Source organism: Crocuta crocuta, unplaced genomic scaffold (assembly GCF_008692635.1).
Source record: "Crocuta crocuta isolate KB4526 unplaced genomic scaffold, BGI_CrCroc_1.0 scaffold345, whole genome shotgun sequence".
Lineage (NCBI taxonomy): Eukaryota > Metazoa > Chordata > Mammalia > Carnivora > Hyaenidae > Crocuta > Crocuta crocuta.
Genome location: NW_027527574.1, coordinates 3,937,906 through 3,951,664, shown reverse-complemented (window position 1 = coordinate 3,951,664; position 13,759 = coordinate 3,937,906). Strand labels below are relative to the sequence as shown.

The 13,759-nt window shown below is 34.3% G+C and overlaps 1 protein-coding gene across 5 annotated transcripts in view; it reads left to right on the top strand.

Annotated features, from left to right (window-relative positions):
• Positions 1-13,759, top strand: part of LRBA (LPS responsive beige-like anchor protein) — a 720,310-nt gene that overhangs the window by 90,791 nt on the left and 615,760 nt on the right. For all 5 annotated transcript variants that reach the window (XM_077770789.1, XM_077770783.1, XM_077770775.1 and 2 more), the window contains exons 10-13: positions 8,690-8,887; positions 9,080-9,213; positions 11,274-11,382; positions 11,691-11,843. In XM_077770789.1, coding sequence (XP_077626915.1) covers positions 8,690-8,887; positions 9,080-9,213; positions 11,274-11,382; positions 11,691-11,843 — 594 coding nt within the window. The remainder of the gene's footprint in view (positions 1-8,689; positions 8,888-9,079; positions 9,214-11,273; positions 11,383-11,690; positions 11,844-13,759) is intronic.

The following is a 13,759-nucleotide window of genomic DNA, read 5'->3' as shown; positions in this document are numbered from 1 at the left end:
TTTCCTTTTTAAAGTTTTCGTTCTTTCTCCCTTCCCTTCCCTCCCATTTTTTTTTTTTTTAGAGAGAAAAAGAGAATACGAGTAGGGGAGAAGAACAGAGGGAGAGGGAGCGAATCCCAAACAGGCTCCACACTCACTGTGGAGCCTGATGTGGGGCTTGGTCCCAGAACCCTGGGATTATGACCTGAGCTGACAAGAGTTGGAGGCTCAACTGAGTGAGCCACCCAGCTGCCTGTCTGTATTTTTTTTTTAAGATTAAAAAAAATTAGTCTCTACATCACAACCCTGAGATCAAGAGTTGTACTTTCCACTGACTGAGGCAGCCAGGTGCCCCTACCTTTTTGTTTCCATAATGTGTCTTTTGAAGAACAGATTATTTTTTTTATTAAAAAAATTTTTTTTAAAAATGTTTATTTACTTTTGGGAGGGATACAGTGCACAAGTGAGGGAGGGGCAGAGAGAGAGGGAGATAAAGAAGCAGGCTCCAGGCTCTGAGCTGTCAGCACAAAGTCTGATGCAGGGCTCGAACCCATGAACTGCAAGATTATGACCTGAGCTGAAGTCGGATACTCAACCGATTGAGCCACCCAGGTGCCCCAGAACAGATTAATTTAATTTTTATGAATTCCGGTTTTTCAACTTTTTTTTGTTATTGCCATGATTTTTGTGTCCTAAGACATCTTTATTCCAAGGTTCGGAAGATTTTCTTATGTGTTTTTCTATTATAGTTTCAGCATTTTTGTTTAGGCCTATGACCCATTGTAAGTTATTTTTTGTGTGTGTATGGGGTAAGGGTCGAGATTCTTTTTTTTCCCCCCATATGGACACTCTGGGGTTCCAGAACTGTTGTTTTGTAAATTGCATTCTTTCTCCCTTGCCTTAAATTGGCATCTTTGAGGCTGTATTGTATTTCAGTGACTTATATGTCTTTCTTATGCCAGTGCTGTATTGTCTTTATTAATGTTAGTTTTACCATAAGCATTGAAAACAGGAAGTCTGAAACCTCACTTTATATTTTTTTTTAATTGTTTTGGCTTTCTAAGTCATTTGTATTTCCAGATATATTTTAGAACCCACTTAGCAATTTCTAGAGAAATGTCTACTGGGATTTTATTTGGTGTTGTATTGAGTATATAGATCAGTTAGAGAACAATTGACCGGCCTACTGATACTGATTTTTCCAGCCTGTGAATGTGATGTTATCTCTCTCTTTACTTAGTTTTTCTTCAATTTCTTCCAGCACTGGTTTTTTGGTTTTCATTGTAGAGGTCATGTATACATTTTGTTAAATGTATTCTTAAGTGTTCAATGTTTTTCGAGTAATAAGTTGTATTAAAAGTATCAGTTTCTAATTGTTTGTAGTATATAGGGATATAGTTAACTTTTGTTTATTGACCTTATTAAATTTGCTATTAGTTTTACTAAGGTATTTTAGGATTTCCTATATATATGTTATTGTAGACTGTAAATTTTATTTCTTCATTTCTAGTCTTTATGTCTCTTTTTTTGCATCATTGTACTGAGTAAGACCACCAGTATAAATAGTTAAATAGAACTGGTGAGAATAGACATTTTTTGCATTGTTTCTCATTTTAGGGGGAAAGCAATAATACATATTTTATAGATGCCTTTTATCATGCTGGGAAATTTCCATTTCTGATTTCCTGAAAATTATTATTAGAGACATACTGAATTTTATAAAATGAATTTTGCTTTTTTATCAATTCTGACAATCTTTCCTTTTAATTTGACTGTTTACATAGTTTATAGTTCATTATGAGTATAGATACTATGTGTCTTAAATCTAAGTGTTTATATCTGGACTTTGAATTCTGTTTCATTGTACTGTATCCATAGGCCACTAGCACACAGTCTTGAATACTGCAGTTTTATAATATGTTTTTTAAGTTGATTTATTTATTTTGAGAGAGAGAGAGAGAGGGTAAGGGACAGAGAGAAAGGGAGAGAGAAAGAGAGAATCCCTAGCAGGCATTGTACTGTCAGTGCAGCGTCTGATGCTAGGCTCAAACTCATGAACTGAAATCATGACCAGAGCCCCAATCAGGAGTCAGACGCTTAACTGACTGAGCCACCCAGGAACCCCTGTAATACATTTTTTATGTCAGGAAGTGTGAGTCCTCCAACTTTGTTCTTTTGCAAGACTGTTTTGGCTATTTTTAGTATCTTAAAAAAATTTTTTTTGAACGTTTGTTTATTTTTGAGAGTGAGAGAGACAGAGTGTGATGTGGGAGGGGCAGAGAGAGAGGGAGATAAATATATTAGTCATAGAAAGACAAATACTGTATGATTCCACTCATATGAGATATCTAAAATATCAAACTCATAGAAGCAAAGAATTGAAGGGTGGTTGCCAAAGGCTGGGGGGAGAGAAAAGAGTAATTGACACTCAGTGGGTATAAAATTACAGTTATGCACGATGAACAAGTTGGAGAGATCTGTACAACATTGTGCGTATAAATACAATACTGTATTGTACATTTAATATCTGTTAAGAGGATAGTTTCCTGTTAAGTGTTTTTACCATGATTATATTAAAAAAGAAAGAAACAAAGTAAAAGTGTTGAAAGCAGACATCCCTTAGGAGAAGAAGCATTCCATTTTTATTTTTGCTATCAATATGGTGTTTGCTGTTCACTTTTTGTAGATGTTCTTTGTTCATTTGAGGACGTTCACTTTTATTCCTAGTCTGTTGAGTGTTTTCATCATGAAGCTTTGCTGCATTTTTGTCACATGTTCTTTGTGCTTCTTTTGGGATGATCACGATTTTTGTCTTTTATTTTTATTAACATAGTGTACTGAATTGTTCAGATATTGTTAAATCAACCTTTTGTTCCCTGGATATTATCACACTTGGTCATAGTTTATATTCTTATCCATGAAATATACTGCGGTCCAGAGAGGCACCTTAATGGTAAATGTGTAGAAGTAACCGCTGATACTAGTACTAGGTCAAAAATTTTATCAATAGTCATCTCTAACATATGAGTCATCTTTCCCTTGTATGTATGGTCAGATAGTGATAAAACTGTACTAAAAATCATGTGAGAAATTGATGATCATGGAATTACTTCTTGCTTTAGTTTTACTTCTGAAATCTGATGTGTTGTATAATCCATGTTTTAGAGGGCTCCCTAAAACTTAAGGTCGCAGGGACACGGAAAACCAGCAATCTCAGAGTGACCATATAGGCATTGCAGTTGATTCAGTGCTTTAAAGATTAAAAAGTAGATATTTCAAAAGAAATGAAGGGTTAAATACTTCTTTCATATGTCTTAGTGTTTGATGAAGTACCATATTGCTTAAAGTACTTTGAAAGGGTATTTTTATTTTAATTTATGATATCAAATAGTATTTACACATGAATATTATTTCTGTAATTTAGCCACAATTTCTGAAATATGTCAAAGTCTTAGTTTTAGTTTTGTTTAGATTTACTTTAGATTGGTTAATGGGAGTGATTTGTTCCTAAATTCCAAAGTAGAAAAATGTTTGTTCAGCTGTTTCTTTTCAAAAATTTTACCTGCTAATGTTGATGCACTGTACTTTGAATAGTAGCACAAGTTAAATAATTTGTTTAATTGAATTAGTTTATGATCTTTATTCTGCCATAGATTAATTTGTGGATTCAAGAAGTCAGCTATTTCTTTAGACTTTCTCAGTTTCTGCCTTTGGAAAATAAATTCTATAATCTTCCATATTATATGTCTATGTATTGTAAGTTGGTAAATAGGTTAGCTTTTGTAGGTTGCCCAAATGACATTTCCCCTCAAAAGCATTTATTATTTAGAAATATTTATTTCAGTTATGCTAAAATTCCCTTTACAATTAGCTTTCATTAAGTTAAAAAAAAAGAATATTAAATCAGTGCTTGCAAATTTATTAACCGCTTATCAAGAGGGCAGGAATTTTAGAAAAATAATATATTAAAGCTTTTCAAATGTTTTGTGTAAAAGTCAGAAAGGTAAAGGCAGTCTTATCATATTTTACATTTTATTTTTATAGAAATATTGAAGTAGACTTCACAAGTTGAATCCAACAAGTCTTTGTTGGAAAAGATGTTCCATTTAGCTTTAAGTGGTTACAGTTAAACTAAAGAAACAAATCCTGGTCTGTGATTACTTAGAAGTATGGTTTAAGCGGCATCTGGGTGGCTCAGTCATTTAAGGGTCTGATTTCAGCTCAAGTCATAATCTCACAGTTCGTGGGTGTGAGCCCCATATCAGACTCTCTGCTGTCAGCATGGAGCCTGCTTTGGATACCTCTGTTCCCTTCTGTCTTTGCCCTTTCCCCTGTTCATGCTCTTATCTCTCAAAAAATAAACCTAAAAAACCCATATGATTTAAAAGATAAAATACAAGCTCTCTGGTAAAGGTAAATATATAGGCAAATACAGAATCTTATAATCTTGTAATGTTAGTGCATAAAGGACCTTTTTAAAAAGTTTATTTATTTATTTTGAGAGAGAAGGAGAGATCAGGAGAGGCAGAGAAAGTAGGAGTGGGAGATAGGATTTGCACTGTCCCTGTAGAGCCCGATGATTTCTTGAGCCAAATGAAAACAACATATCAAGTTTTATGGGATTTAGGGAAAGCAATACCAAGAGGAACATTACAGTCCTTTAACAAAAAAGAAAGATCTCTGATCAATAACTTGATTTTGCCCTTCGAGGAACTAAAAAAAGCCAAGTAATCTCAAAGTTATCACAGGAAAGGAAGTGATAAAAATCCAGAGTAGAAATAAACGATATAGAGACTAGAACAACAATAAAAAATATTAACAAAACTAAGTTTGGTTTTTTTTCCAAAAGATCTACAAAGCAGACAAATTCTTAGCTAGATTCAGATAAAAGAGAAGACCTAATAACTAAAAGAAATGAAAGAAGAAAAAAATAGAAGAAATAGAAAAAAAAGAAGAAATGGAAGAGAAATGAAATGAAAGAAGCATTACTACTAATGCCATAAATCTAAAAAGACTTAGGATACTACTATGAGCAAATTTATGTCAGCAAATTGAATAATGGAAGAAATGGATAGTTCTGGAAACACACTGCTTATCAAGACAAAATCTGCACAGACTGTTAGCTACCAAGGAAATTGAATCCGTAATCTAAAACCTCTGAATAAGGAAAAGCTGTGTGCTACGTATGATTTCACTGGATTATTCAAACAATAAAGAAGAATTAAAACGAATCCTTTTCAGTTTCAAGAAATCAGGAGGAAGGGGCGCCTGGANTGACTAAGCCACCCAGGTGCCCCTAAGTTTATTTATTTTGAAAGACAGCACGAGTATGGGAGGGGCAGAGAGAGGGAGACTGAGAATCCCAAGCAGGCTCCGTACTGTCAGTGTGGAGCCTGATGCAGAACTTGAACCCACGAAACTGTGAGTTCATGACCTGAGCTGAAACCAGGAGTTGGATTCTCAACTGTCTAAGCCACCAGACACCCTCCAAACTCATTTTAATTTAGGAGGCTGGCATTACTTTGATACCATAGCCAAAGGTACTACAAGAGAACTACAGACCAGTATCTCTGATTAATATTGATGAAAAAATTCTCTACAAAATACTAACAAAGGCAAATTCAAGAGCATACCAAAAGGATCACTCTGTGACCAACAGGAATTTAATCCTGGAATGGAGAGATGGTTCAGCATATGAAAGTCAGTCATTGCAAATGCACAAGTTAACAGAGTAAAGGATAAACACCACACAGTTATCTTAATTGATGTAGAAAAACTGTTGGACAAAATTCATTCTCATTATAAAGACACTCAACAAATTACTAGTAACGGAAACTACTTCAAAATAATAAGGCTACCTGTGAAAAGTCCACAGCTGACATATGCAGTAGTGAAAGACTGAAAGCTTTTCCTCCAAGAACAGGAACAAGGCAAGGATTCCCATTCTCACCATTTCTGTAGGCTATAGTCCTTACTGTCTTAGCCAGAGCAGTTAGTCAAGGAAAGGAACTAAAAGACATCTCAGTTGGAAGGGATGAAGTAAAATTATCTTTTCAAAGATGACATGATCTTTTATACAGAAAATTCTAAATAAACTGTTAGAACTGATAAGTAAATTTATAGGATACAAGTCAAGAACAAAAGTCAGCTACATCTCTCATACCAACAGTGAACAACCTGACAAGGAAAATAAGAAGACGATCCCATTTACAAAAGCATAAAAAGGAATACTTAGGAACAACTTACCTAAGGATGGCTTAAGACTTGAACACTGAAAAGTCTATAACATTGCTGAAGAAATCAAAGAAGACACAATTGGAAGGATACCCTCTGTTCATGGATTGAAAGATTTGTAATTGTTAAAAAATGCATAGTGCTCAATGTGATGTACAGATTGAGCACAATTCATATCAAAATCCCAATGGCAATTTTTGCAGAAATGGAAAAAAAATCTTAAAATTCATATGAAACCTCAAGGGTCTTCAGATAGTCAAAACAATCTTGAAGAAGAAGAACATGTTTAGAGGTCTCATACTTCTGGATTTCATGACATATTACAAAGGTGTAGTAATCAAAACATTATGGTATTTGCATAAAGATAGACCTATAGACTAAGGAACTGAATTAAGAGTCCAGAAATAAATCTTTGCACATATACTCAAATGATCTTCTACAAAGATTCAAAGACCACACACAATGGGGAAAGGATAGTCTTTTTAAAACCTGGGTTTGTGAAAAGTAAATATCCACATGGAAAATAGTTAATTTGAATCCTTACTTTACAGCATATATCAGAATTAACTCAAAGTGAATTAAGACACAAATTATACAATTCCTACCTGAAAACAGAGGAAGATCATAACATTGAGTTTGACAATGATGTTTCGGATATGACACCAAAACAGGCAACAAAGGCAAAAATAGACAAATTGGTCTTCCAACTTAAAATCTTTGGCATGTCAGAGCCTTTATGTATCAAGGAATTGAGTCAAAAGGCAAACTGTGAAATTAGAAAACGTTTTACAAACCATATAGTTGATAAAGGGTTAATATCCAGAGTCTCTAATGGAGTCCTGCAACTGAACGACAGAAATCTCCAAATAACCCACTGAAGATGTGGGTGCAAGATTTGCATAGACATTTCTCCAAAGAAGTTACTCGCATTGCAAACAAACATGAAAAGATGATCAACATTACTAATCAGCAGAGAAATGCAAATCAGAGCTACAGTAGATATCACCTCATACCACATTAGGATGAAATAAAACTAAAAATAATAACTATTGGCTAGGGTATGGAGAAATCTTTACCCTTATGCACTGTTTAGTGCTTATGTGGAATGCACATATGGGGATGTTTAGTGGGAATGTAGAATGGTCAAGGCTCTATGGAAAGCAGTATGGTGGTTCTTCAAGAATCAAGATTAGAATTACCGTATGATTGGGCATTCTTATGTTTATATATGCAAAAGAATTAAAAGGAGGATCTGAAAGAGATATTTTCATATTCAAGTTTATTGTAGCATCATTCACGATAGTCAGTTGGTTGAAGCAACCTAATTGTCCATGGACAGAAGAATAGATAAAGTGTGGTATATATGTACAGTGGAATACTTTTCAGTTTTAAAAAGAAGGAAATTCTGACACATGCTACAACATGGTGAATCTTGAGACATGATACTAAGTGAAATAAGCAAATAAAAAAGTATGCTAGGATTCTGCTTACATGTGGAGCGCCTGGGTGTCTCAGTCAGTTGGGCAGCCGACTTCAGCTCAGGTCATAATCTCGCAGTTCGTGGGTTTGAGCCCCGCGTTGGGCTCTGTGCTGACAGCGAGCTCAGAGCCTGGAGCCTGTCTTTGGATTCTGTGTCTCCCTCTGTCTCTGACCTTTCACTTCTCACGCGCGCGCGCTCTCTCTCTCTCTCTCAGAAATAAATAAAACGTTAAAAAAAGTAAAAAAAAAAAAAAAGGATTCTGTTTACATGTGTTATAAAAAATAGTCACACTTAAGAGAATCAGAGAGTAGAATGGTGGTTTTCAGGGAATGGGAAGTGGTAGAAATGAGATGTTGTTAATTATGTATTGAACTTCAGTTTTGCATGATGTAAAAGTTTTAGAGATTTGTTGTATAACAGTATGCATATAGTTAATTCTACTGTACTGTACACTTAAAAATGTTTAAGATGGTACATTTTATGTACTGTGCTAACCACAGTTAAAGAAAACCCAAAAGGGGACAACTGGGTGGCTCAGTTTGTTGAATGTCTGACTCTTGATTTGGGCTCAGGTCATGATTCCGGTGTTGTGGGATCGAGCCCAGTGTTAGGCTCTGCACTAAGCATGAAACCTGCTTAGGATGCCCCCCCACCGTCCCTTTACCCCTCCCTCCGAGTTACACTCTTCCTCTCTCTTAAAAAAAAATCCAAAAAGACAAAGTACAATGAAAAAAATGATAAAATATGTGCTGTAGGACACAAAGTTTTATACTTTTTTAATGTAAGGCTTTAATACCAAGTTGAGTTGATTTCCGCTGTATCTTTAAAATGAATGCAGTCCACTTCAGAAGTAATGAAACAAAACAGGCTTTTCTTATTTGGTATTGTTAAGAAAATAATTAAAGGTATATTCATTAAATTTTTATATCTGGTGATTTGTATCTTGATTTTCTTTTTGTGATATACTATTTTAACTGTTCTACTCTTTGTTTTTAGGGTACATTTAAATTCAAAGCAGAAAGTGATCTGTTTCTTGCTGAGCACCACAAACTTTTATTGTATGATGGCAAACTTTCTAGTGCCATTGCATTCACATACAATCCACGTGCTACAGATGCCCAACTCTGCCTTGAATCATCCCCTAAGGACAATCCTTCAATTTTTGTTCATTCACCACATGCACTCATGCTCCAGGTATTAGCTATAACCTTTTTTAGTTTTTTATCTATAATCTTTTAAGAATATTTTTCATGGTAAATTTTAATGAGGTTTATTAGGTAGCTTCTATTAAATACATGTGATATAAGATACTGTTCTTGTTATGCTTTCTGTATTGTTTTGGAAAAGAAATCATTGGAATCTTTACTGTGTCTTCTGTTCTACAAGGATGTGAAAGCAGTTTTAACACATTCCATTCAAAGTGCCATGCATTCAATTGGAGGAGTACAAGTGCTGTTTCCACTTTTTGCACAGTTGGATTATAGGCAATATTTATCTGATGAAGTTGACTTGACTATATGGTGAGTGCCTTCATTTTGTTCTTGAATTGGATGTGAGGGTTACTTATGTTACTGTTGAGCTGCACAATATTTTTTCTGCCTTTTAGATTTGTTGGTAGGGTTAAAAGAATATATCTAAAGGAATTTGTGAACTTTAAATGTTACTACAAATTCCTGTCAGTAATAGTAGTCTTTGGGGCATTTGGGTGGGTCAAGATTGAGCATCCAAATCTTGATTTTGGCTCAGATCATGATACCAGGGTGGTGGGATTGAGTTCCCTGTTGGGCTCTGTTCTGTTCTTGAAGCATCTTAAAATTATCTCCCTCTCTCCCTATGCCACTTGCACTCTCTCTTCTGGAAAAAAAAAAAAATGGTAGTAGTAATCTAAACGCTTTATCAGTAGGAAATATGGAAGATGTAAAAACGTAATAAATATTTTTGATCAAATTTAGAAATAGTGATTTAGCAAAAATGAATACATTTTTGTTTATCATTCTATTTTAAAAAGTTATTTTAGATTATTACGTGACAGTGATATATTGGGGATTTAGCGTTTCATTTTAATTATTTGTGCATATAAGTAAATGAAAACTGAAATTTTTAATGATGTTTACATTCGGTCTTCTTTAAAATACCAGAGTGTACATTGGACACATTTGTCTAAAAAAGGCAAAGATATAAGAGGGCATAATGTAGAACATTGGAGGGGGGGATCTAAATGAATTTTTCATAGCTGTATATTCTAATGAGACTGTTAATTATGTTTAATGTATTATTTGAGTGAGTTTTCCATTCTTCGTTTTTAGAATTCTCTGATTACTGTTTTTGTTGTATCATTTAATATCCATTATCAATGTATGTATTTCATGATGTACTAATTCTCTTGAGATTTTTAGGCAATGGAATGATTTTTTTTAAAGGAATGAGATATCAAATCAAGTATTTATTGTCTATGTTAAAAAAATTAAAACTATCCTTGACATATTGCTATGTCATTAATTTTTTTATGTATTCTGGTCTGAAACCCCTGTAACAGAGCTCAGTTTTTTTTTTTCTTGGTTATCCTTTTTTTTTTTTTTTTTAACTTTTCATCTCTATTGACATTGATGACAGTTAAAAAAATTTTTTTTAGCGTTTATTATTTACTTTTGAGAGAGAGAGGGAGACACAGTATCTGAAGCATGCCCCAGGCTCCGAGCTGTCAGCACAGAGCCTGATGTGGGGCTTGAACTCATGAACGGTGAGATCATGACCTGAGCAGAAGTCGGATGCTTAACCAACTGAGCCAGGACACCCGAAAATTGCTGACAGTTTTAAAAGCACTTTTGTGGAGGGAGGAGGTTGGCTGCTAGTATGTTTGCGGGGATATCTCAGAGCCTTAGAGAAGGAGGTAACAGGTGATCTTATTCTGTTCCATTTTGGGTATCTCTAAAAGTTGTGAGGATAGGAGCATGACTGTAGCCCCTCTTCAGTTTTAAAAGTCTTCTCAACTGACTACAGAATTATGATTTTTTTTGGATAACATAAAAAATTCTTGAGTTAATGTTTGAGGACTTCAGTTTGAAAGTAAATTCCAATTTTACTTTATCTTCTTCTTCATTAACCAGGCTAGTCTAGAGCCCTAAGACATTCTGAATATTTCTATCCTAGTGTGTTTGCTCTATGTATCTTTTCCCTCTGGCCTCTAACTCTCAAAAATTGAATATACTTGCTAATCTAAGTTACATCTATTCTTTAAGGCCTGAATATACTTATGTAAGCCATTTTATTACTTGTTTTTAGATATTGCGAGTTTTTGTCCATTTGTATATGTTTCTCATGTTGTTTCTAAGCAATTGACTTAGTAGTAGGTTGATAATAAAAGTATGTGAAGTAAATAATTGAGTTAGTTCTAATCCTGCATTCAAATTCCAGTCCAAAAATATTGTTGGAGACAATTTTATAACTTCATTTTTCTTGAAATAGAGAACTTTTTATTAGGATAGATGAACGCCTGCATCTATTTAATCCCCCAATTCCCTTTTTTTATTTTCTTAAAGAGAAAGTTTTTTAGACTATTGCCTGTTGTTTTTTGTTCCAGTTCAACTTTGCTGGCTTTTATCATGGAGTTGTTGAAGAACTCAATTGCTATGCAGGAGCAGATGCTTGCCTGCAAGGGCTTCTTGGTAATAGGATATAGTCTTGAAAAGGTAAAGTATGAAATGCTTTACATATTTTGCTTAATTTTCAGGGCATAGATTTGGTCTCCCAAGTGGTTGAGGAATTCTTTCTGCAAGTGTGTCTCCTTGGTTACATAAAAATACCAAAATTAAAATAACCTTTTGTTGTTTTACCTTGCCTCCATTGCTTCATTAGAGAAATGTGGCATTGAGTCTCATGTGGCATCTTAACTTTGAGCATAGTTTGTGGGCCAACTTTTTCTGGTATTGACAGCCTTTAATGTACTTACTTTGCCTTGTGTTGGTAGTGACCTTTGATCTTTTTTTTTTTTTTTCAGTCTTCCAAATCCCATGTCAGCAGAGCAGTGCTTGAACTTTGTCTTGCATTTTCAAAATATCTGAGTAATCTGCAGAATGGGATGCCCCTACTCAAACAGTTGTGTGATCACATTCTTCTTAACCCAGCTATATGGATTCATACTCCAGCCAAGGTAATATATATACATATATATATTATATATATATATATAGGTTTTGTTTTACTGTCTTCTCAAAGTTTTTGTAGTTGAGAACAGTTATAATTATGAGGATTTTCTTTTATTCTTCTACATGCTGTCATATATGATTTCACTGGATAACATTTTTTCACTAAGCCTTTTTTTTCTTTTTTAGATATATTTGCAAATAAGTGTATCTTTTTTATTTTTTATAAAGCAGTATCAGTATTTTTTTTTTTAATTTAAATTCCAGCACATTAAAATATGATGTTATACTGGTTTCAAGTGTACTGTATCGTGATTGAATAATTCCATACATCACCCAGTGCTTATCATGCCAAATGCACTCCTTAATCCCTACCACCTATTTCACACATCCCCCTACCCAACTCCCATCTGGTAACCATCAGTTTGTTCTCTGTAGTTTAAAGTCTGTTTCTTGGTTTGTCTCTCTGTTTTTTTACCCCCCTTTTGCTCATTTATTTTGTTTAAGTTTTATGTATGAGTGAAATCATATGGTATTTGTCTTACTCTGACTGACTTATTTTACTTAGTGTTATACTCTGTAGCTCAATCCATGTCATTGCAAATGGCAAGATTTCATTCCTTTTTATGGCTGAATAATATTTGATTATATAGATGTATCACATCCTCTTTATTCATTCAACAGTAGACACTTGGGCTGCTTCCGTATTTCAATTTTTGTAAATAATGCTGTTATAAACATAGGGGTGCATATATCCCTTTATTATTTTTTAAATTATTTATTAATTTAATCCCAACATCCAGTGTGGGGCTAGAACTCACGACCCTGAGATTAAGAGTCACATGCTCTCCAGACTGAGCTAGCTCAGCTCAGGCGCTCCATGGGGTGTATATATCCCTTTGAATTAGTGTTTTTGTATTTTTTGGATAAATTCTCAGTGGGTCGATTAACTGGATCATAGGGTAGTTCCATTTTTAGTTTTTTGAGGAGCCTTCATAGTAGTTTCCACCGTGGCTACAGCATTTTGCATTCCTACTAAGTGTGCAAGAGGGTTCTTTTTCTCCACATCCTTGCTGACAGTTGCTTCTTATGTTGTTGATTTTTTAGCCATTTTGACAGGTGTAAGGTGATAACTCACATAGTTTTGATTTGCAGTTCCCTGATGATGTGATGTTAAGCATCTGTTCATGTGTCTGTTGGCCATCTGGATGTCTTCTTTGAAGAGATGTTTGTTCATATCTTTTGCCCAATTTTAATTGGGTTGTTTGTTTTTTTGGGTGTTGAGTTGTATAAGTTCTTTATATATTTTGGATACTAACCCTTTATTGAATAGGTCATTTGCAAACAACTTCTCTCATTCAGTAGGTTGTCTTTAGTTTTGTTGATAGTTTCCTTTGTTGTGCAGAAGCTTTTTATTTTGATGTGGTCCCTGTAGTTTAGTTTTGCTTTTATTTCCCTTCCCTCAAGTGACATAGCTAGAAAGATGTTGCTATGGCCAGTGTTGGAGAAATTACTGTATGTGCTCTCTTCTAGGATGTTTATGATTTCAGGTCTCATGTTTAGATCTTTAATCCATTCTGAGCTTATTTTTGTGTATGGTATAAAAAAGTGGTCAGTTTCATTCTTTTGCATGCTGCAGTCCAGTTTTCCAGGCACTGTTTGCTGAGGAGACTTTTTCTCATTGCATATTCTTTCCAAGCAGTGCCAGTATTTTTAAAAAACAGCTATAGTTTTTATTTTCTGTTAAATAAAAATTGTATTTGACTTTAATTTACTAAATATAAATCAAAGCTGGAGAGTTCCAATATAAATATAATATTTTCTATCAATCGTAGCTCTATTCTGTTGCAAATATACATACATGTCATTGTGTACATATATATGCGTACATATTCTTGAGTTTAATTCTTCAGAGCCAGCTGGA